Source organism: Chlamydotis macqueenii, chromosome Z, assembly GCF_036417535.1.
Source record: "Chlamydotis macqueenii isolate bChlMac1 chromosome Z, bChlMac1.mat, whole genome shotgun sequence".
In the NCBI taxonomy this organism is placed as follows: Eukaryota; Metazoa; Chordata; class Aves; order Otidiformes; family Otididae; genus Chlamydotis; species Chlamydotis macqueenii.
The window spans coordinates 67,284,157-67,305,900 of record NC_141593.1 but is presented as its reverse complement, the minus strand read 5'-3'; the positions used below and the strand labels follow the sequence as shown (position 1 = coordinate 67,305,900).

General features: G+C 40.4%; 1 protein-coding gene across 1 annotated transcript in view; it reads left to right on the top strand.

Moving 5' to 3' along the window:
- Nucleotides 1–14,386, top strand: part of UGCG (UDP-glucose ceramide glucosyltransferase) — a 42,882-nt gene extending 28,496 nt beyond the window's left edge. The window contains exons 3-9 of the mRNA XM_086770313.1: nucleotides 3,754–3,856; nucleotides 4,739–4,840; nucleotides 5,151–5,263; nucleotides 7,094–7,272; nucleotides 7,705–7,791; nucleotides 8,217–8,406; nucleotides 11,908–14,386. Of these exons, the coding sequence (XP_086626439.1) occupies nucleotides 3,754–3,856; nucleotides 4,739–4,840; nucleotides 5,151–5,263; nucleotides 7,094–7,272; nucleotides 7,705–7,791; nucleotides 8,217–8,406; nucleotides 11,908–12,078 (945 nt within the window). The 3' untranslated portion in view covers nucleotides 12,079–14,386. The remainder of the gene's footprint in view (nucleotides 1–3,753; nucleotides 3,857–4,738; nucleotides 4,841–5,150; nucleotides 5,264–7,093; nucleotides 7,273–7,704; nucleotides 7,792–8,216; nucleotides 8,407–11,907) is intronic.
- Nucleotides 14,387–21,744: the final 7,358 nt, after the last annotated feature.

Here is a 21,744-nt window from a genome sequence, read left to right as displayed (position 1 = left end):
GAGCCCTCATCAGTGAAGACTGAGGAAAAAAAGTCATGAAGTACTTCAGCCTTCTCCATGTCCCAGGTAACCAGGTCACCTGTTCCCTTCCAGAGAGGGCTTACATTCTCCCTGGTCTTCCTTTTATCCCCGACGTATCTAAAGGAGCTTTTCTTGTTCTTGATGTCCCTGGCCAGATTGAATTCTGTCAGGGCTTTAACCTTCCTTACGTTATCCCTGGCTGCTCGGGCAGGCTCTCTGTAATCTTTCCAGGCTGCCTGTCCCTGCTTCTTACCCTCTGTAGGCTTCCTTTTTGCTTTTCACATGGTCCAGGAGCTCTGTGTTCATCCATGCAGGCAGTCTGGTGTTTTTGCCTGACTTCTTCCTTTGTGGATGCATTGCTCCTGAGCTTAGAGGAAGTGTTCTTGAATATCAACCAACTTTCATGGGCTCTTCTTCCTTCCAGGGCTGTATCCCATGGCACTTTGCCCAGCAGATCCCTGAGGAGGCCAAAGTCTGCTCTCCTGAAGTCCGGGTTAGAGGGCTTGCTGCACTCCCTCCTCACTGCCCTAAGGATCTCAAACTGCACCATCTTGTAGTCACTGCAGCTAAGGCTGCCCTTGAGCTCCACATTCCCCACCAGCCTCTCCCTGTTGATGAGAACAAGGTCCAACGTAGCACCTCTCCTCAGTGGCTCCTCTGTCACTTGCAGGAGGAAGTTATCATCCATGTACTCCAGGAACCTCCTGGATTGCCTGTGCCCTGCTGTGCCGTGCCTCCAACAGATGTTGGGGTGGTTGAAGTCCCCCATGAAGACCAGGGCTTGTGCCTGTGAGACTGCTTCTTTCTGTATATAGAGAGCCTTGTCTGCTCAATCCTCTTGGTCAGGTGGCCTGTAGCAAACCCCCCGACCTGTAGCAAATCGCCTGTCCCTGCCCTCCCTTTAGTCCTGACCCATCAGCTCTCTGTCAGCTCCTCATCCATCCCCAGGTGGAGCTCCATACACTCCAGCTGGTCATTGAAACAGAGTGTGCCGCCCCCTCCTCATCTCCCCTGCCTGTTCTTCCTTTCTTCCTAAAGAGTCTGTATCCCTCCATCCCAACACTGCAGTTATAGGAGCCATCCCACCACATCTCCATGATGCCACCAAGATCACAGCCCTGCAGGCGTGTGCACATCTCTAGCTCTTCATGTTTGTTCCCAGTGCTGGTGCGTTGGCATAGAGGCACTTAAGCTGGGTCCCCCATGAAGCCAACTTTCTGGCTGGAGCAATAGGGCTGCATTCTAGGTGGTCTTGTACTTAGCCGCGATCCTTCTCCAGGTTCTGGGGACCTGTTGCCGGCACTGGTGCCGTACTGACAGTGGTGGGATGGATTGTGCTCCCCCTCCCCCTCATGCTTTATGAGATAGTCTTGGTCCTTGCTTCTGATAATTTATGGGTAGCAATCTTAAAATATTGCTATTCCACACAAATCTGAATTTCAAATAACAATAATGACAATCATATTTTTCCCAAGGAGAAAGAAAATGGAGGTATGAGTGCTTCATTTTACTGGGGCACAGATTATACAGTACAAGCAAGATACTCAACTGTTTGAAAAGACTTCTGTATAATAAGTACAAAACCACTTCATTTAAGAGTTTGGCATTACACTTGAAAAATTAGAGCAGCAATATTGCCTGTCATTCAAGTTTCAGCTTAGGAAAGAATAATCTTAAATTTGTTCCAGTGAAGCTGAGTTCAACCTGCAGTGATACTGATTCTCTGATGCTTTTCTGTAGTACCCCGTGTGTGAAGTAACTGCCTTCTATGAAAGACAGAATTATGCAGCTTCTAAACTGCAGGACTTACATGTAGTATATTTATCAGTGAACAGTTCTTACCTACTGTGCATATTGTAATTTTGACAGAAATATTTATATTCAGGTTATGTCCAAATGAACCTGATTGTAATGTTTATATCTATAAGCATCTTTGTATTTGTTCTGCTTCAGTCATACATTTTGTAGTTCTTTACCGTGTTACTGAATACAAAGGCCATTTGCTATGAATTTTTCTGTTTTCAAATACTGCAATGTCAAAACTTTTTTATTATTTCTGGTTGGATTTCTTGGAAAATATGCATATAGAAGTGTCATTGCAACTGTGGATTGAAGATTAGTTAATTGCTAGCAACAATAGTTGTTCGTTTACGTATTTAATTTAATAAGAACTAATTCTTTCAGTTGGTAATTTCTGTGGTGTTCATGATGTCAAGATTGTTCCATTGTAGTGGAAGGACCTGCCTGCTTAGTAAGACAGATATTTTACCATTTAAATTCTATTTTCCGTGCTGGTAAAATGATAGGAATCAAATAATCCTCACTCTTCAGGCAAATTTGCTATGAGTTTGCGTTCTGAGAGGCAGAGATGTGTTTGTCTGGGTTTTGTAGTGCTAGACCAAATCTTACCAACTCCCATTTAGTGGTTAATGATTTTAAATTTCCACAATATTCTGAATGCAGTTAGAGTTGTTGGGGTTTTTGTGTTTAACAATACTATTTTTTTCCTTGAAAGAATTTGTTTATTTAACTTAATATCTTCTGTTTTATGTAATACTTCTTACTGAACAAGAACATCAGAGATTGTCGTCACTGAGCCTGCAGGCAGCTTTCAAAATACAGCTTACTTTTTGCTTAAGTAGTTTAGTGCAAATAAAGTTTAGTGAGGTGATAGAATAGTATAAGGGAGAATAAGAACTGGTTTGATCACTAGTTGGGACTTTTATTTACAACTGCTATATCGAGTGGTGTCCAAGAAAATTTTTTTTTAATTGAATTTTTAAATCTTGGACTGTAAAAATGGCTTCTAAGTGTCTTGATCAGAAATTTGCATTTTCTGAATTTTGTTCTTTGGATTGGAGCTCTAAGAACTCGTTTTAATAGTTCAGTAGTTTTAAAAGGGAGAGAGGAAGATTATATCAAGTAAGGAATATTCAAGGAATTTGCTGTTAATGCAGAAACAGAAATACCTCCATCAAAGCTTACAAAGCTGTCTCAAATGTTGAGTGAGTCTTAAAATCCTATTTCCTCACGCACTGTCTGTAGCTCCTGTATGACAAGTGTGTACTTTGATTGCTGAAACAGCTACAGCTTTCCCTTACCTTGTGTTGACTTTTTAAGCCATTATTCTATTAATGAGGAAAATACATATATATTACATATGCATATACATGTTCCTGAGCTTAGCTTTATTATGCAATTAATTGTATATATACTGGTGTCTGTGGGTTGTGTTCCAACTCAGTACTGCATATGCATCTACAAAGTAAAGGAAAGGAAGGTATAGTTCAGAGATATGCAGTCAAGTGTATCCTAACATCATTCCTTTAATATTTTTTGTGCTGTGATTTCGTTGAATATAAAATTGAATTTAAGATTGGTATGTGAAAAAAGAATGGAAGTGGAAATAAAAATTTTACCTTGCATACCAGGATGTCTTGCTGCATGTGTAGTAGAAACCCTTCTGATAAGAGGAAAACTAGTGTTCCTCAGTACAAGACTTCCTTGGGATACAGGCGTGGTTCTTTTTTCACAAGTACTTGGTTGTGCATTAAAAAATAGTCTTATTTAGCTGTAAAACAACTCCTGTGATCTTATTTTTAATTCTGTAACAGTGCTTTTTATTTTTTTCAGTTGGTACACTATTAAGCTTTATTCCTATAGGCTATATTGATATTAAGTGTGTGTATGTAAATATATATATATATGTGTATATATTTTTGTTTTTACTAGTACGAAGTACTGCTCTGTGTACAAGATCATGATGATCCAGCTATTGATGTGTGCAAGAAGCTCCTTGGCAAATACCCAAATGTTGATGCTAGACTGTTCATAGGTAAGCAGTGCAACTCAAAGGTAGATTGAAGACCTAGAAGTATTGTAAAATATTCTTAGGTCTTCAACTCCATATACAGTATTCTAAATAAATAGTCATCTTGTTCAGCCCATGTTTGTTCTGTAGCTTTATCGTTGGTTTGGGTAAAGAAGTAAGTTTGTAGTCACAATCTGTGACGTTGGTCAAAAAAAACTGTAGGAAGAATGATTTATGCAACTCCTGCAACTTTTTCCTTCTAAATCTGAAACATCAGTTTAAATCCTATCTTTGCACTGAACTAAATGTGCAGGAAATTACTTGAAGTTGTGGCTGTATTTGAGCTTCAGGTCCTGCAACAATCCTATTTCATCAGCTTAGATTGTAAGACTTTCTTCACTTCGCATATGAATTACAGCAGGGAAGGGGTATTAGAACTGGGTAGTAGAATGTCATTTTTTTTCTTTGACATGAAACAAACTGGAACATGTCTGTCAGTTGGAATCAAAAGTGTGTCTCACTTTATTCTGGCCCTTTTTGATTTTTGTGCTAAAATTACTGTAAAGCATAATGGATATAATCATAATCTTAAGAAATATGAGGTAGAGAATATTACATAATGTAGTGATAAACCTTGTATTTCTACTGCCCTTTAAATTACCTTACCTACCCTGCCATTTTGAGGAATCATTTGAATATTTCTTCCTTTTTTATTCTCTGCGTAATTGTAGTAGGATCTAAAATAAGAAGTGAAGCAATACTTAAAACTTAAATTGTTCTCATAAAAGTGGACTTTAAGAATTGATGGGTAAACATTTGCCGTTCTTCAGTTAGTGTATCTAAGTATTTTCGGAATTCTAAAAGAAACTCCATACATATTTTCCCTATGATGTTTGTATTTTTAAGGTGGCAAGAAGGTTGGCATCAACCCCAAGATTAACAACTTAATGCCAGGCTATGAAGTTGCAAAATATGATCTCATATGGATTTGTGATAGTGGAATCAGAGGTGGGTGTGTATTGTAATGTGCTGACTGTTACATTGTTTTTATATTCCCTGTTGGCAAGCAGTTGTTGGAGATAATTTTGTCTGAGAGTACAAGTAGAAATGAAACTTAAAAATCTGGAAAAATATTTTCATAGTATAAAAATGCTTAATCTCTAATTAAAGGAGGAAATGCCATTTAAAAAATACTGTCCAAACTGTTTCCATTGTCTTTGATGTTGATCATAATAATGTTATTAATTAGTTTCTCTATACAGTAGTCTGCTAATGACAGAATTGCTCAATGAACTGCCTTTTTTCATTTGTCATGTAGTAACACCAGATACACTGACAGATATGGCCAATCAAATGACTGAGAAAGTAGGCTTGGTCCATGGGCTTCCCTATGTTGCAGACAGACAGGGTTTTGCTGCTACCCTTGAACAGGTGAGTGCAATGTTGGGATTGCTTGGGTTTTTTTTTTTTGCAAGACCTTGTTGACTAAAATTTGTGGAGTCTTTGAGTGAAAAAGTGTTTGTTTTCGGCTGCAATCATACTTCATACCATCTACGATAGCTTTTAAATGCTCCAAAATTATACTGTGGTGCTCTGAACATTGATTCAATATTTTAAGTTTACAATAAAAACAATAAAGATTATAGGATGAAAATTATGGATTTTATTTTAAAATTTGTTAAAACTGAAGAACTTTTTCTAGTGCTTAGTCAGAAAGGGCTGTTAATTCTATTTTGATGTCTGAAAAGGAACACAGAAATGGCCACGACAAGTCAGAGTGAAGTCCAGCTTGCACAGTATCTTATTTCCACCAGGGGTTATAACCAGAGTCTTTGAGGAGAGTAGAACACGAGCAAAGCTTACATGCTGTTTTCCTGTGATACTGTCTCAACTTCCTGCAATTGTCAACTGAGAGACTTCCTGAGCAGGAAGTAGACTTCTGTATTTTACTAATCCTCAATATATTAGCATTTTAGTAAGAACAGATTTCTTATAAGAACTTTTCCATTCTTTCTTTGAGTCCAAATAGATTTTGAACATCTATGACTGTGTTTACCAGGAAGTTCCATAGACCTACTGTCTGTTAGAGGAACCACCACCTTGTTTACTTATGACGCTTGTTCTTCTACAGTGCTATCTCATGTCTTGTAATACTTGTTTTGGAAGAGAAAGTGAACAGTTGATTCCTATCCACCATCTTCATATCACTATATGACTCATTCTGTCCTATTCTCCCACATCTTCTTTATCAGTAAATTCTCTTCTGTAGAATGAAGAGGTTGAGTTTTCTTGTTTTTCCCTTTAGTCTCAAGGTATGTAATCTAGTCAAATATCTTTTATTCTAAGCTGGCACATACAAGGCAGTTTGGCCTCAAGGCTAACTAATATGTGTCAAAGGCAGAAATGTGAGAGATGAAAGTGCAGAGAAGTTCAGTACTCCTTCGCTGTATGGAGAGAGGGCAGCTCATGTGATTTTTGTGACGCAAAGTGTGTATTTCCTTTTACAAGAGATGAGCAAGAAGCTATAGCACAAAGCTCTTAGTGCTGCTATGTGCTAAAGTAGTAAGAATTACAACTGCTGCGTCTGTATTCCTGGAAGAGCTTTTTTGCTTCCAGTTCCAGTATACTGCAGGATGAGCACACCTCTTCTTGAATGAGTTACTGTATTAGTAAGACCAGTGTGATGGCCATCTATAGGAAGAATAGTAATGAGAGGTGCTAGCACTCATTCCCACTGTCTCTTCATAGGATGCTCCTAGTTTTGAGTTATTGAATCGTGTAAAAAAAAAAAAAAAACTTGCTCACAATCTGAATTTTTTCTTTCCTATTTCTGTTTGCAAGTATATTGAGTAAAGAAAATTCCCCTGCCTCTGTACAACCATACAGTAAGTTTCTAAGAACATGTATACAATAATGCAGCTAATCTTTACAAGACAGCATGTCTGTCAGCTATTGCTAAATAATATATTAGTCTTAGTGATTAGAAGTTACTTAATGGATTTTTAATGTGTATTAGTGTGTGGGTTTAAAACCTGTTAAAGATTTTTAAAAACACAGACAACATCACTACTAGATTTCTCAGATTTGGTGGTAGACCAGATTTCTTAGATTGGTGGTAAACATCTTTCCAAATACACAGTCATAATTGACCATGTCTAGCACTCTTTTCCCCTCCAAACATTTTTGGGAGAAAAAGTTATCAGTAAGTAGTACTTGCATGAATACATGTAGAGTTTTAAAAACCTTATCTTGTTTTGGCAGGTTTATTTTGGAACTTCACATCCGAGGTCATATATTTCAGCCAACTTAACTGGTTTTAAGTGTGTAACAGGAATGTCATGCTTGATGAGGAAGGATGTCTTGGACCAAGCTGGAGGACTGATAGCTTTTGCACAATATATTGCTGAAGATTACTTTATGGCAAAAGCTATAGCTGACCGGTAAGATATCTCTGAAGTAAACTTATTGTTTTAAGTGCAGTTTAAATCTTTTGTTTCTTAAATGCATGCTACATATTATAAATATAGTTGTTCAGGTCAGCTTCAGATGTATACAGCAAACATGCTTATGACATGTGCTTTGTCCTAGAAGTATAATCGTTTAGAAATAATTAAGCCATATAATTGTCAACTCCTGCAGAAAAAAAGTTTCTGAGAACTTTGTTTAAGTATTATTCAACTGATATTTGCTCTTTTCCAATTAAGAGACATGATAAAATACACTTTTTTTTTTTTTTTAATACACATTGTAGTAATCTGGCATGTATACCAAAGAATCTTTTAAAGCCTAATAAAATTCTTGGGTGTTTGTTCTCTTGGTTTTTTTGCATTTCTTATTTGCATGTTTTTTATAATAATGCTTTCATTTTCCAGGGGCTGGAAATTCGCAATGGCCACACAAGTGGCAATGCAAAACTCTGGTTCATACTCCATTTCTCAGTTTCAATCCAGAATGATCAGGTACAATTTTAATCTTTACTTCTTCTCCCACTTACCCCTGTCACCTGCTTCTGATGTGGATAACCCCTATGAGAGGGCGTACATTTTCCAAGCTAATTTGATCTAATGTTCAGAATGCTGACGTTCCAATGCACAGCTTGATGCATGCTTCTTGTTAGTGTTGGGAGAGAGACTCCAGCTTTCACAGAAGTATGACTGATACAAGTATTTAAAAAACCCTAAAAAAGCACACCCTTAGTATCTTTAAATGCTATGTGCAGTATCTTTGATTGGGAGAATTTTTGCCATTTTTTATTTGAGTGTGTAAATTAAATGAGATTAAACTAACATTGTCAGAAAAGACAATGATGGCTTATCATTTGAGGTGGGGGAGGAGGACATAAAGAATAATGCATGGTCAGAACTGATTTGTTTGTTTTTTCTAGGTGGGCCAAACTGCGAATTAATATGTTGCCTGCCACAATAATTTGTGAGCCAATCTCGGAGTGCTTTGTTGCCAGTCTTGTTATTGGATGGGCAGCTCATCATGTGTTTAGATGGGATATAATGGTATTTTTCATGTGTCACTGCTTGGCATGGTTTATATTTGACTACATTCAACTAAAAGGTGTCCAGGTATGTGGTTTCATTTTCTTTGGAGGTTATTAACGTTACTAGTGCCATCTACTTCAGCAAAAAGCTATGCCTAATTATAACAAAATAGTACTCTTGACGTCAAGGAAATCGCAGGTTAAACCCTGTTATTTCTCAGTCTTCCAGCTTCAGTTGTAGTAGTACAAAAAGAAGTAAGTACGCTTGTCTGTAATTTTGTTTTCTATATGCACCTGCTTCTACCTAGGGTCAGAAAGTTTGTGTATTTGTCCCCTTGATCTTCACATTTCCAGTCCGTTCTACCTAGGCTGAAAAAATTAGAAGAAATTCTAAGCTCTTTTTTTTTTAAGAGTACAAGAAGAGTAGCTGTGGGATTTTATGGTTTTGTATCTTAGTTGTCACTTTGTCTTGTGTTTACTGAGGTGTATATGTACTCTTAGGTATATATTTCACTCTATTTTGGTAATAATGGACTTATAGGACAGCTGTAGACTACTTCTAAGAATAAAATCTTCCCAAGCAAAGCCTTGAAAAACTTAATATATAAAGACGTCACTAATCAGAGCAGCATTTGTTCTTCTAATGCTGTAGGATCTACTTGGACCTCTTTCTGCTGTGACCATATTCCATCCAGAACTGATCCATAATTACTTGTGTATTCCAGCCTACCAAATAGTTCTCATTATACTGAAAAATATTATTTTGGTAGTCTTAACATATTCAGGAAATTAAAAAAAAAAAAGGTAAGCCTTGTGCTGATTCTGTAGCACTCCAGAAGGTCAATTTAACCTTTCTGGTTACTCTTAGAATCATAGAATTGTTAGGGCTGGAAGGGACCTTTAAGGGACCATCTAGTCCAACCCTCCTGCAAGGAGCAGGGACATCTCCAACCAGATCAGGTTGCTCAGAGCCCCGTCCAACCTGGCCTTGAATGTTTCCAGGGATGGGACATCTACCTCCTCTTTGGGCAACCTGTTCCAGTGTTCCATTACCCTCATTGTAAAAAAATTCTTGCTTATATTGAGTCTGAATCTGCTTCTATTTTAAAACCATTGCCCCTCGTCGTATCGCAGCAGGCCCTGCTAAAGAGTTTCTCCCTAATCTTCCCTATAAGCCCCTTTTTGGTACTGGAAGGCTGCTATAAGGTCTCCCCAGAGCATTCTCTTCTCCAGGCTGAACAGCCCCAAACTCTCTCAGCCTGTCCTCACAGGAGAGGTGCTCCAGCCCTCTGATCATCTTTATGGCCCTCCTCTGGTTCGTGTCCTTTTTATGTTGGGGGCTTCAGAGCTGGACAAAGTACTCCAGGTGGGGTCTCACTAGAGTGGAGCAGAGGGGGAGAATCACCTCCCCTGACCTGCTGGCCATGCTTTTTTTTTTTGTTGCAGCCCAGGATGCATCCCTCCAGCATAGACACACTGGAGGGAAGGGATGCCATCCAGAAGGACCTTGACAGTCTGGACAGGTGGGCCTGTGCAAATCTCATGAAGTTCAACCAGGCCAAGTGCAAAGTCCTGCATACGGGTCAGGGAAATTCCCCGTGTCAATACAGGCTGGGCTCTTTTTCCTTCCAGGGCTGTATCCCATGGCACTTTGCCCAGTGGATCCCTGAAGAGGCCAGAGTCTGCTCTCCTGAAGTCCAGGGTAGAGGGCTTGCTGCACTCCCTCCTCACTGCCCTAAGGATCTCAGACTCCACCATCTTGTAGTCACTGCAGCCAAGGCTGCCCTTGAGCTCCACATTCCCCACCAGCCTCTCCCTGTTGATGAGAACAAGGTCCAACGTAGCACCTCTCCTCAGTGGCTCCTCTGTCACTTGCAGGAGGAAGTTATCATCCATGTACTCCAGGAACCTCCTGGATTGCCTGTGCCCTGCTGTGCCGTGCCTCCAACAGATGTTGGGGTGGTTGAAGTCCCCCATGAAGACCAGGGCTTGTGCCTGTGAGACTGCTTCTTTCTGTATATAGAGAGCCTTGTCTGCTCAATCCTCTTGGTCAGGTGGCCTGTAGCAAACCCCCCGACCTGTAGCAAATCGCCTGTCCCTGCCCTCCCTTTAGTCCTGACCCATCAGCTCTCTGTCAGCTCCTCATCCATCCCCAGGTGGAGCTCCATACACTCCAGCTGGTCATTGAAACAGAGTGTGCCACCCCCTCCTCATCTCCCCTGCCTGTTCTTCCTTTCTTCCTAAAGAGTCTGTATCCCTCCATCCCAACACTGCAGTTATAGGAGCCATCCCACCACATCTCCATGATGCCACCAAGATCACAGCCCTGCAGGCGTGTGCACATCTCTAGCTCTTCATGTTTGTTCCCAGTGCTGGTGCGTTGGCATAGAGGCACTTAAGCTGGGTCCCCCATGAAGCCGACTTTCTGGCTGGAGCAATAGGGCTGCATTCTAGGTGGTCTTGTACTTAGCCGCGATCCTTCTCCAGGTTCTGGGGACCTGTTGCCGGCACTGGTGCCGTACTGACAATGGTGGATGGATTGTGCTCCCCCTCCCCCTGCAACCTTAGTTTAAAGCCCAGTCTTAAGTAGTCTGGCAAGCCTTTCACCGAAGATGCTCTTCCTCTTCTCTGTCAGGTGTACCCCATCAGCCCCTAGTAGACCAGGCTTCTCGAAGTGAGTCCCATGATCTAAGCCAAACCACGGGCTGTGGCACCATTCCTGTAGCTATTTGTTGACTTGCCGGATTTGATTGTATCTTTCAGGCCCCTTCCCGTTGACCAGGAGAATAGATGAAAAGATTCCCTGTGCCCCAGGGTCCTTAATCGTTGCTCCCCGGGCTCTGTAATCCTTCTTGGTACTCTTCACGCTGCTCTTGGCTGTGTCACTGGCGGCCATGTGAAACAGCTGCAGTGGATAATAGTCCGTGGGCTGTATGAGATTGATAGTCTCTTGGTAACATCCCTGATGCAAGCCCCCAGTAGCCATACACCTCTCCACAGAGCATGTCAGGGTGGCAAATGGGTGCCTTCTCACCATGCATAGCATGTAAAAGAGCTTTGTGCCTACTTTTCCTCTTTTGAAGCCTCTTTGAGTTCCAGCTCTGCATGTAGCTGGAACTTCTGAACAGGGCAGAAAATATAGAGAGGCTAAACTTTTTTCTTAGTCCCACTTTTCCTTTGCAGTAGGCCAGATTTGAATTTCACTCCTCTGGGAATGTGCAGGAGTATTCTGTCTAGGTGCTGTTCTTCTGGGGTCTGTGGCAAAAAAAAAATAGTGTATGCTTGAACACAGTTTTACAGAGCTTCAGAAACAAAAAAAAATGAAATTGTCACACTTGACCTTGCCTTTTCCTCTACGTACAAGTCTCTTTTCTAAGTCACTGTGCCAAGCTCCTCATGTTTAATACGAGTAATCATATCTTCAACAGGAAGATGTTCTTGGCTTATAAAAAAATACGCTATTGATACATAAATCTGTATGATAAGCTTTAGAATAGATTTATGTGTAACACAAATCTTTTAAATGACCTTAAACTTCCTTTTGAATAATCAGTATGCTTAAATACTTGTTTTTTTATATTCCTAGGGTGGTGCTCTGTGTTTTTCGAAACTTGATTATGCAGTAGCTTGGTTCATCAGAGAATCCATGACAATTTATATTTTCCTATCTGCTTTGTGGGACCCTACTATTAGCTGGAGGACAGGACGCTACAGATTACGCTGTGGAGGCACCGCAGAAGAAATTCTTGATGTATAGCCACAGCTTTGTAACTGTGAATGTCAAAAAGAGAAGAAGGGGGAAGAAAAGTATTATAAATTGTTTATATAAATACTTTTAAGAAAATCTACCTTCAGTAGTTTTGTTACTTGTATGTTTTGGTATCTGTTCTTTAATTTATTTTTGCATGGCACTTGCATCTGAAAATACATCTGTAGTCTTGGCCAAATGGTACCTTACTCCTGTGTACAAATAGAAACAGAGAGAATTGGTCCTGGCATCTACTTTCTATAGGAATACTCTGCAGTAAACTCTTCTAAAAAAAAGAAAAAAAAAAGTATCCTCCTGGATATGAACAGCTTCTTACTCCATGGTGTGCTAGCCTAGAAAATCCAGGGTTCACATAGCTATTTTCCAGCTGGATTGTACAAGGCTGTACAATCACCGAAGTACAGCTGATTCTGTTTTATCCTACTAAATTGAGCTAGTAACAGGACCTTGGGAAAGAAGCTCTTAAATGCTTTATGCCTACCTCTTGTAGTTGCTGCAGAACAAAATGAATGGAAAGGTAAAAACGCTTTGCAAAAACAAGCTACAAAGTAAAGCTGGAGTCTTGTGTTTATATGTATATATGAAGTACTTTAGTCATTGCAATGAACCAAAAGTGGACTGAGTTTGATAGAATGAGTTGGAAGGAATTACTGGTTAGGCACGTGTTGTGGGCATCTTTTGGCCAACTCTGATCTGGTTCTGTCTTGAACCTTGTTAAGCACTGTGCTGTAACTAGCCAAGCTGGTCCCCTTCAATATTTCCATCCTTTTTTTAAGGGGTGTTTGTTGTTTTTCCCTGTGAGTGAATGCTTTGGGGGGGGCAGGGGAGTCGGGGGGGACATGACACAAACAGAAGTAGTAGTACACAACAGGGTAGAAGGGAGCAGAAGTACAGAAATACATTGCAGAAACATTTCACATGAGCTATTTTCTTACACAGTTGTCTTAAGAATGTAATTTCATGATGCAGGTATTTAATATCTTTTTAAAGTGAACATACATATACTAGTCATAATTAAGTATTCAATTACAGTAGGTATTGTGAATATATTAAAGGGCCAGATGAGTTTGCTGTTACTGATTAAAATTGTAATCTTAATTTAAATATCAAACTAAGTCTACTCTTGGCTTTTTGCCTTCTACTGTTAGTCTAGCCTTTAAATTGGACTTTTGTATTCCAGTGGTATGACTAAAAGGACTAGATTATAATGCATGCTGTGTTTTTCCCCTCTCTGCTCCCTGTAGCTTGGTTTCCAACCTCATTGTGAGGCTTCCTAATTTGTGGTGAACTGGACTTGTTTTCTTTGAATACTTTTTAATTAAAAAAAAAAACACAGCAAAGCTAGAGAGGGATGTTGCATAAGCCTTTTGTTTTTATAATTGTATGTATGCTGCTTTACTTTTATTCATATGGAATAGCATATTGTCACCATGAGTGTGAGCTGCTAATTACAAGGCTAATACCAACGAAGCAGCTTTAAAAGTTGGATGATAATGTGTAGCATATTAGCAATAATGACATGTATTTGTAGAAATTGACATTTTTACCTTACTGAGCCAATCCCTTACCTGTTATATGCTACACAAGTGTAATGTGTATGTATGTGTTGTAAAACATACTCTGGGCCAAAATGCTTCATCCACCTTAATATCTCTTTTGCCTTATGACACCATGGAACTCCTTTAGTGGGCATTTCTGTAGGAACAAAGGCTTTTGATGCATGCTTCATTCTTTTCATGTGAATCAGGAAGAAGCACTTTTCCTGAGGAAGGTTGCACACTGAAAGCTAGTCTAGTTGTGACCCACGAAAACATTCTGGGTTTAGTATTGTTTTTTACATAGTTGAATTTTGCTGACAAGGTTTGTATCTTCATCTGTTTCGTGAAGTTTGATGCCATTCATTGCACTGCTAAAGTGAAGCTTAGCTTGCAACTTAGCTTTATGCTGATTTCTATGCAGGCAATGGAACAGAACCAAAAAAAGGCTGAACAGACTTCATTTAAAAAAATTAAGTGGGGATAATTGTTTAACAGGTGCTTTTGTATTAGTGGAGCCATCTTTGGTCATGAAAAATAAAGCTTCACTTAAGCAAATAGTTTCATTTGGGTATTGTGATTATGAAATGGAAACCAACACTGTCAAATGTTGTGGAAGATGCTGCAACAACTTCTAGAAGTTAAAAATGGCTAATGTAAAGTTGTGTTGATCTACAGATGTGTAGAATATGTTTATTTAAAATCATTGTCTTGTTTTTTCTTTTATTTAAAAATAAATTTTGAATACAATCTGTTTGGAATACAGGAGTTTTTTGCTCTTTGTTCAATGATGCTATCACGTGACAGCTTTAAGTATTTGTGGTATTTTTAATATATTTTATTTCTAATTAATCTTCACAGCAATAAATGGATGTGTCTTTCTTTTGAGTTTTTTTTACACCTCGACCATCTGTTTTGGATTTTGTATTTTGCTGAAATTAACTCACATGTGGCTAAAACTGATTTTGAGTTATCCTTAGTTTTTAGAATAACTTTAGTGTATAAAAACCTCACAGATAGTTCCCTGTCTATTGTAACTAGCCAGCCTGGATTAAGATTTTAGAGATTAATATCTTTGCCACAAAACGTGTTGAAATTGAGGAGTAGTGTTGATGCTTTGCTTTGAGGTACTCTACCAAGAAAGCGCTCTGTCCTTGCTCTGTCATCTGACCTGGCTTTTTCTTTTCTGTTCCCTAACCCTTGTTAAGATTTTTGTGTGAAACTTAAAAGAGACCATGTTTATGATAGAGTTATTGGAATCTGGTATGCTTGACAGAAGCAAACACCACTGGAATCACTTGAAAACATTTTATAGAAGCAAATATTCCTGAGTGTTTTGTGCTTGATAAATTTGCAGCCACTCAGCACAATACCTAAATCCCCTCTCCTGAGTGCTTTATTATTTTCCCGCCTACTATTAAATAATGCTTTGATTTTTATTCTGTGCTTTCAAATGAAGTCTTTCCCATTTGAATTCCTTTCGTTGCTACTCTTCTGTCTCCTGATACTGACTGCTGACTACCTGCATTTCCTCTCAATCTGTTTTGTCAACTGGAAAAGTTTGTCTCATTCGAACTGTCTGCTTTCATATGTAACTTCTGAAAGCTGTTTCATTCATCTTAAAGGCTTCTTTTAACCCTCACATGTAATTTCTGATCATCTAATTTTAAGGCGGGTTTGAGCTCTAGCTGTTCTTGGGTTGAACTGGTCACCCAACAGCTGTGGCACTAATTCTGTCTGTTGAGGCTAAGGAAACAAAGTTTTGTATGACAATAGATAAACTTTTTACAGTTCCACAAAGTGACTTCAGTTTAAGTACTCTACAGGTTTTTTTTTCTAAATAGTAACGCTTGGAAGGGAGGATGGCAGTGTATAGAATGGCAATAATTTCAAACTTAATTCAGCTTTTGGTTATGAGAATGTATAAGCTGAAGTTTCTAACTGTCAGATTAAACTACATGTGTTTACTACTTTGATATTCAGAGTGAGTGCACTCAAAACCCAACCCCACAACAACACACAACCCCCAAAAGCCCACAGACCCAAACCCCGCTGGCTTTGTGTGTCCTGTAGATCCTGAGCATTTGAAGTTGAACTGCTACCTCTCCTGTATTGCACAAACAAGTTTCCATTGCCAGCTATCAGACAATCGAGAACAAGTGATAATTCTTATGGAATTATTATAATTCCCCACATTCTTTTTTGACTACTTATTTGTCTGGTCCTTAGAGTTTAAATCTTTCAGTAAGGATGCAATGTTTAATGGAGCACTTCAGAATAGCCACTGCCCTGTTTGTCTTAGGTCTCGTTGCCTGTTTCATGTAGAAAGTTGCTGTTGACTATATTGCAAATCTTTTGAAAATGTACTGGCAGCTGGTTCTGTTTTCAATTCTAGAAGTCCTATATGCAGATCAGTGTCCACTTCTCCCTTCAGATCCATCTTTTTCAACTACAAGCAAACCAGCCAGTCTTACGAATCCTAAGGCTTTGTCAATATTCAGTTGTAACCTTGCAAGGTTATGTCCAATGTGTTTCCTTTTCAAAAGCAGTTTCAGGTTACTGTCCTGTAAATGTTCTTCTAACTGTGCTGAAGCCCTGTAGTCTGTATATGGAAAGAAGCGTGTCTAGCCTTCTTGGGGGAAGATGTTTGTGATGCTTGTCTTCACACTTAGCTTAGGTTAAAATAACTACTCAGCTTGTAAACTAAAAGACTGTAAAAAAGAAAAGTAGCATTTATAATACTCTGCAACACAGATTTTAGAATGCTTTGTTTATTAAATTCTTGTCAGATCCAGTGGGCTGCTCTTACATGTGGCTTGTGCTTCTGGGGAGAATATGCCTCCCCTTCTTGATCTTTATCAGCTCTTAGTATTTTTGCTTAAATGTTGGTGTGACCATAGATGATCAATTAAGAGCAGATGATCAAACCAGACAGCTCACAGTGGAAGTCTATGGGTTACTGCTTGTTTCTGTCTCATCCCTGCACACATACCTCCAGCTTTTTCCCTGGTGCTGGCCGGAAGGAAGGGCCTCAGCCAAACCCATGCGCCAGCTGGAATTAATGGCCATTTTATATGCAGCCAACTTGTGGGTGAATGGGAGAGGTCAGGCTCGTGTGCCTGTGCAGGAAGCCAGTAAGCTCACTGGGAGCATGAAACAGGAGCTGTCAAAAGAAATCTCTTTACTGGGCTTTGACATGAACTGAGTTATTGTTCTTGACTTGGCTTTACATCCTCTGGGCCTGTGTTAAACTTAGGTTTACTCACAGGGTTGCAGTGAGCTCAAATGAATCTAAAGCTCTGTTACCCTCCAATCCTTACTATATGATGAGTAGCTTTTCCTTTTTTAAGGCTTTCCTATTGCCTGGAAGAATGTGTTTTTGCGTATTGGACAGTAACTTATTTTTGGTGGCAATGGGTCCTTTCTTTCTCTGGTACCAAAATACTGGGAGAGGTGCTGAGACAACAGAAGACCTGTACAGTACACATGCAAAATGCAGTAACACATTCCAAAGTGACTCCCTAACCCCATGGAAATGAGAAAATACGGAGAAACTATCCAGCCTTTGAGGAATTATGTCAGTATATATAATCAAGCTTACTTTTCTATTTGCACATACATACTATTAAATACATAAAGCTATATGTGCATACATTTTTATATATGACCTTTTATATATAATTACATATGTACTAATAAAAAAAAAAAACCTTGCAAGAAGCCTTAAATTTGACAAGTGTGTTCTTTTCTGCAGGTGGACCAGAGAGGTAAAATTTTCCTAATATAAAAAGCCAGCAGCTCAAAGTGAAATAAACGATGAGCCACTGAGGCTAGTATCCAGTTTCTTTTCATCTCTCAGTAAGCAGACAGAGGAAGGCTCATAAAAACTGTCAGAGGTTTTTTCATGGACTCTTTATTTAGAAGCTTGAACAATGTTTTATTCATCTAGCCTTTTGGGTCATCTCAGTAATGCCCCACTGAGGGAGAATTCAGAGACTCTTCCCCCCAAAATCTGAACGAGGCAAGACATGTAGTTTTGTCACTTGCTTCCTTTCTGTTCAGTTTCACTGGCTTCTGCTTGTCCGTCTAGGGACAACTGTTTTGTCCCTGAAGGTCTTTATAAAAGGAGTTTTCCCCTAGGACAGAAATGTGTGGGAAGGAGAAAGAACAGAAAAAGAGACATAAGTGCAGTGTTAAATTTATCTGTGACTAATGCTCCAGAGTGAAGGAGTATGGGCAAATCTGGGTGCTTTTGCAACACGTTGGGTAATAAGGAAGAATATCGCAGTAGTGAAAGCTTAGAAATGTTTTTTAAAGTTCTTGCTCAGAGAGAGGTTGAGACCTCTGAGATGTTCCTTGAGGCTAGCTCTCTAGAATAAGCCTGCTTCCCTTGAATTATATGGGGCTTTCAGCAAGATCTGCCTTAGGGCTATGTCATGTGGCTGGAGGTCTGTGGCTGGCAGAGAGGAAAGCAAGCCAGCAAGGGTTGCTGCCTGCCCTGCAGCTGACTAGCAAGACATGAGAACATGCAGCCATTGACTCCTGGTTACAGATCCATCAGAGACCTTCTCATTTTGGCTCCCCATGTCTTGGAGCGTTCAGTCACATGCAAACTCCTGCAGATGACTTGTAGGATAAGGATAGCTTGTCACTGTTGGCCCATTGGCTGAGCAGAGAGGGAGCTACAGCTGGAGCAGACAGATCTGGACCTTCCCCAAGTTTGGGAGTGTCTGCAGCCACAGGCTTTATTTGAGATGACAACATTTACTCTTGAAATTGCTGCTGGTGGACTTCACTGCTGTGAAGCATATCTGCCAATGCTGTGGGACCTGAGGAGTCAATTTGTTTAAAGTAGACAGCATATCAGGGAGGGAGAAGGGAGCCAGCAGATACTAGAAGGACCGTTGTCCTGTGAGCACACCCTGTCTAACCCTGGTGATACGGACTAGGAACCCTCTTACCTTCAATTACTGGAATAGCACAGCCCTTAAATGTTGGCATGTTTCGGACATCCTGCTGCGATTATGATGACCATTAAGCAGAGTTGTGTAGCATGTGGTCAGTGATGACTGCATGTGAATAAGAAGTGTATCTTGTCTGTATGCAGACTGACAAAAACAATGATCTCATCATACCGCGTCAGCACCGTGCTAACGCTGCTAGGAGTGAACAGTCATATTTGACATCCAGTGGTACTTTCATAAAGACAGTCTTTGTGCAGCCAGGATACAACTGCATAATATTTTTTTGCTTTGCCTGTCAAACTGATTGCTTTTGTTTGCAGCAGGTGATGGCTAAAGGGATGATTTCATGTCACTTAAAGTCATAGCTGGAATGAGCACCAGAAGTGGAATTTGGCATTTCCAGCCCCCTGCTCTAAGATTAACAGAGAAGTTGGTGCATATCTGCCTCAAGCAGCCAGTTGCTGCTGAACAGTGGACCCATTCTTTATCGACATATAAAGTAATAAAACCAAGTCTGTAAAGCAGAAAAGACTGCACTTGTGCACGGGGTCTGTCTCAGGGCTGGTTTCCACAGAGTCTCAGCCTAAGTAGCCTAAGCCCAGCCCGCAGAGCTATGCCCAGAGGCCATGTACCTGTAGAGCTATTCAGAGTAAAAGCACTGCAGCTAGCCTAGGGGAAATTGCCCTCCAGAGGCCAGTTTTCTGGCCACAAAATTATGCCATTTTGCACAGCATGAGTAGCATTCCCTGCTGTTGCTGTAAGTCTAATCACAGGTGAATCCTAAAGGAAATATCTTGCAGACTAAAAGAAGCCCATTTTACTAACTAACCACTTTCATCCACTTCTAAAACTCAGTATCTTTCCCCTCTTAAAAAACGTGGAATTAGTCAATTTATTAGTCCCAACTCCCATACTGTTGTTTCCCCCCCACCTTGGCTGTGAATTGAGATTCTTGCTCCATAGGAAGTTGATGTTGTCATCATAAATAGGCTGGATAGATTTTTCCTCCTTTTTTTTTGGGCTGCCAGAGGTGGCAAATGTCTGAAGGAACTGAAGCTCTGCTGTTTCATTGCTCTTCACCAGAACTTCCCTGATGCTTGCCTTCACCTGGTTTGCACTGCAGCCACTTCTGATGTCTGCTGCATCTGTGATAGCCATTTGCTCCCATTGCAACGTTACTGTCAGAGGATTAATGTTTCACCTAAGTAAAGGAAAATGACCGTTTCCTCACTGCTGTGAGCGATGGATCAAAGTCAGAGGGCACTAAAGGGCACACTCCAGTCCTGGTTGGTGAATATTGTCTCCATGTCCCACCACATGCAGATGGTGTAAGTCTGACAGAGCTGATGCTTGGCAGTCCCTTGCTGGGAACTAGTTCCTTCCAAGGTGACAATAGGAAAAGAATAAAAAAGGTAAGCCTTCACTTAGCATTTATTCAGAGATAAACAGGTGGTTTGGAGAGTCTTACTGTAGTACTCCTGTGACAGACAGCAATTCCTGCCACCCATATCCTTAGCAATGGTTCAAATTCCTTAGCTGAAACCTGTTTTTAGGGGTACAAAGGTGCATCACTACCACTTCAGTTTGATCAGATTGACCAAATAACAGCGATCCTTTTTCCTCTCTCTGCCCAATTGATAGATACTTTAAAATCTTTTTCCTGAATGGTTGGTTGAAGGCTTTTTGTGACACGCCCACTTTCCTTAGGTACTTTCTGTGTGTCCTTTAGAAGTACTCTACAGATGTCCAGAAGCCCGTAAGACACCAGTCTAAGAAAACTGTGTGACAAAGAAATTTCTACTCCCCAACACAGAGAGTCTGTGCTGCTTTAGGGATCTTCTTGGTAAAACAGAAATAGATAAACAGCAGAAAATAGATAAACAGCAGAAACAGATAAACATTGCTGCTGCAAACAGCACCAAATAGCCCACCATGAGCATAAAACCAGAGTAGGAGCACAGGACCTTCTTACTGCCTTGTGCATCTGAGACCAGCGTGTCTGCTACTGTTAGGACCTGCAGTGCAGTTCTCCCCATAAAGAGACAGACGTGAATCTCGGACTTGCAGAGTAGCTGAGGTTGGAAGGGACCTCTGGAGACCTAGTCCAGCCTCCCAGCTGAAATCAGGGTCAGCTAGAGCGGATTGCTCTGGACTGTTTCCAGTTGGGTTTTGAGCATCTCCAAGAACAGAGACTCCACAAACTCTCTAGGCAAAAAGTTCAGTCACTCTCATAGCAAAGATGTTTCCTGATGTTCAGAGGCAACCTTCTGTGTTCCAGTTTGTGCCCATTGCCTCTGGTCCTGTCAATGGGCACCACTGAGAGAAGTCTGGCTCCACTTCCTTTACACTACCCTCATCAGGTATTTTTACACATGGATAAGATCCCCTTGAGCTTTCTTTTCTCCAGGCTGAGCAGTCCCAGCTCTCTCAGGTTCTCCTCATATGTCAGATTCTCCTGTTTCTTGATCACCTTTGCAGCATTTCCATGGACTTGCTCAAGCGGTGGCCTCACCAGTGCTGAGTAGAGGAGGACCACCTCCTTCAACCTGCTGGCATCACTCCTCCCTGTGCAACTGAGGACACTGTTAGCATTCTTTGCAATAAGGGCACATTGCTGGCTTATATTCATCTTGGTGTCCATCAGCATCTCCAGATCCTGTTCTGCCAAGCTGCTTTCCAGCTGGTTGGCCCCCAGCATGTACTGGTGCCTGGGGTTGTTCTTCTCCAAGTGCAGGACTTCAAACTTCTTCTTGTTGAATTTCATTAAGTTCCTCTTGGCCCATTTCTCCAGCCAGACCAGGTCCCTCTGGATGACAGCATGACCTCCCAGCTGTTAAATTTGCATCAGCACCTTGTAAAAAGGGACCATGTGTGCCAGAGTAATGCATAAGATAAAGTATTTTGGATCTCTGAAAAACACCCTTTGTAACAAATATATTTGAGTCCTCTTGATGAAAAGTCTTAGGCATACAAATCAAGTTATTTTATTGGTTCCTTCTGAGTCCCCGCAATTTTCCTTTGTACCGACTAGGTGCATATCTGGTCTGTCAGTTACGTTTCTTTAAACTTTGCACCCTACGTCTGCCTTACCAGCAAGCTATCCCAAGCAGCTATTTAAAGCATCTGAATATTTGGGTGCTTACATTTGCCACGTT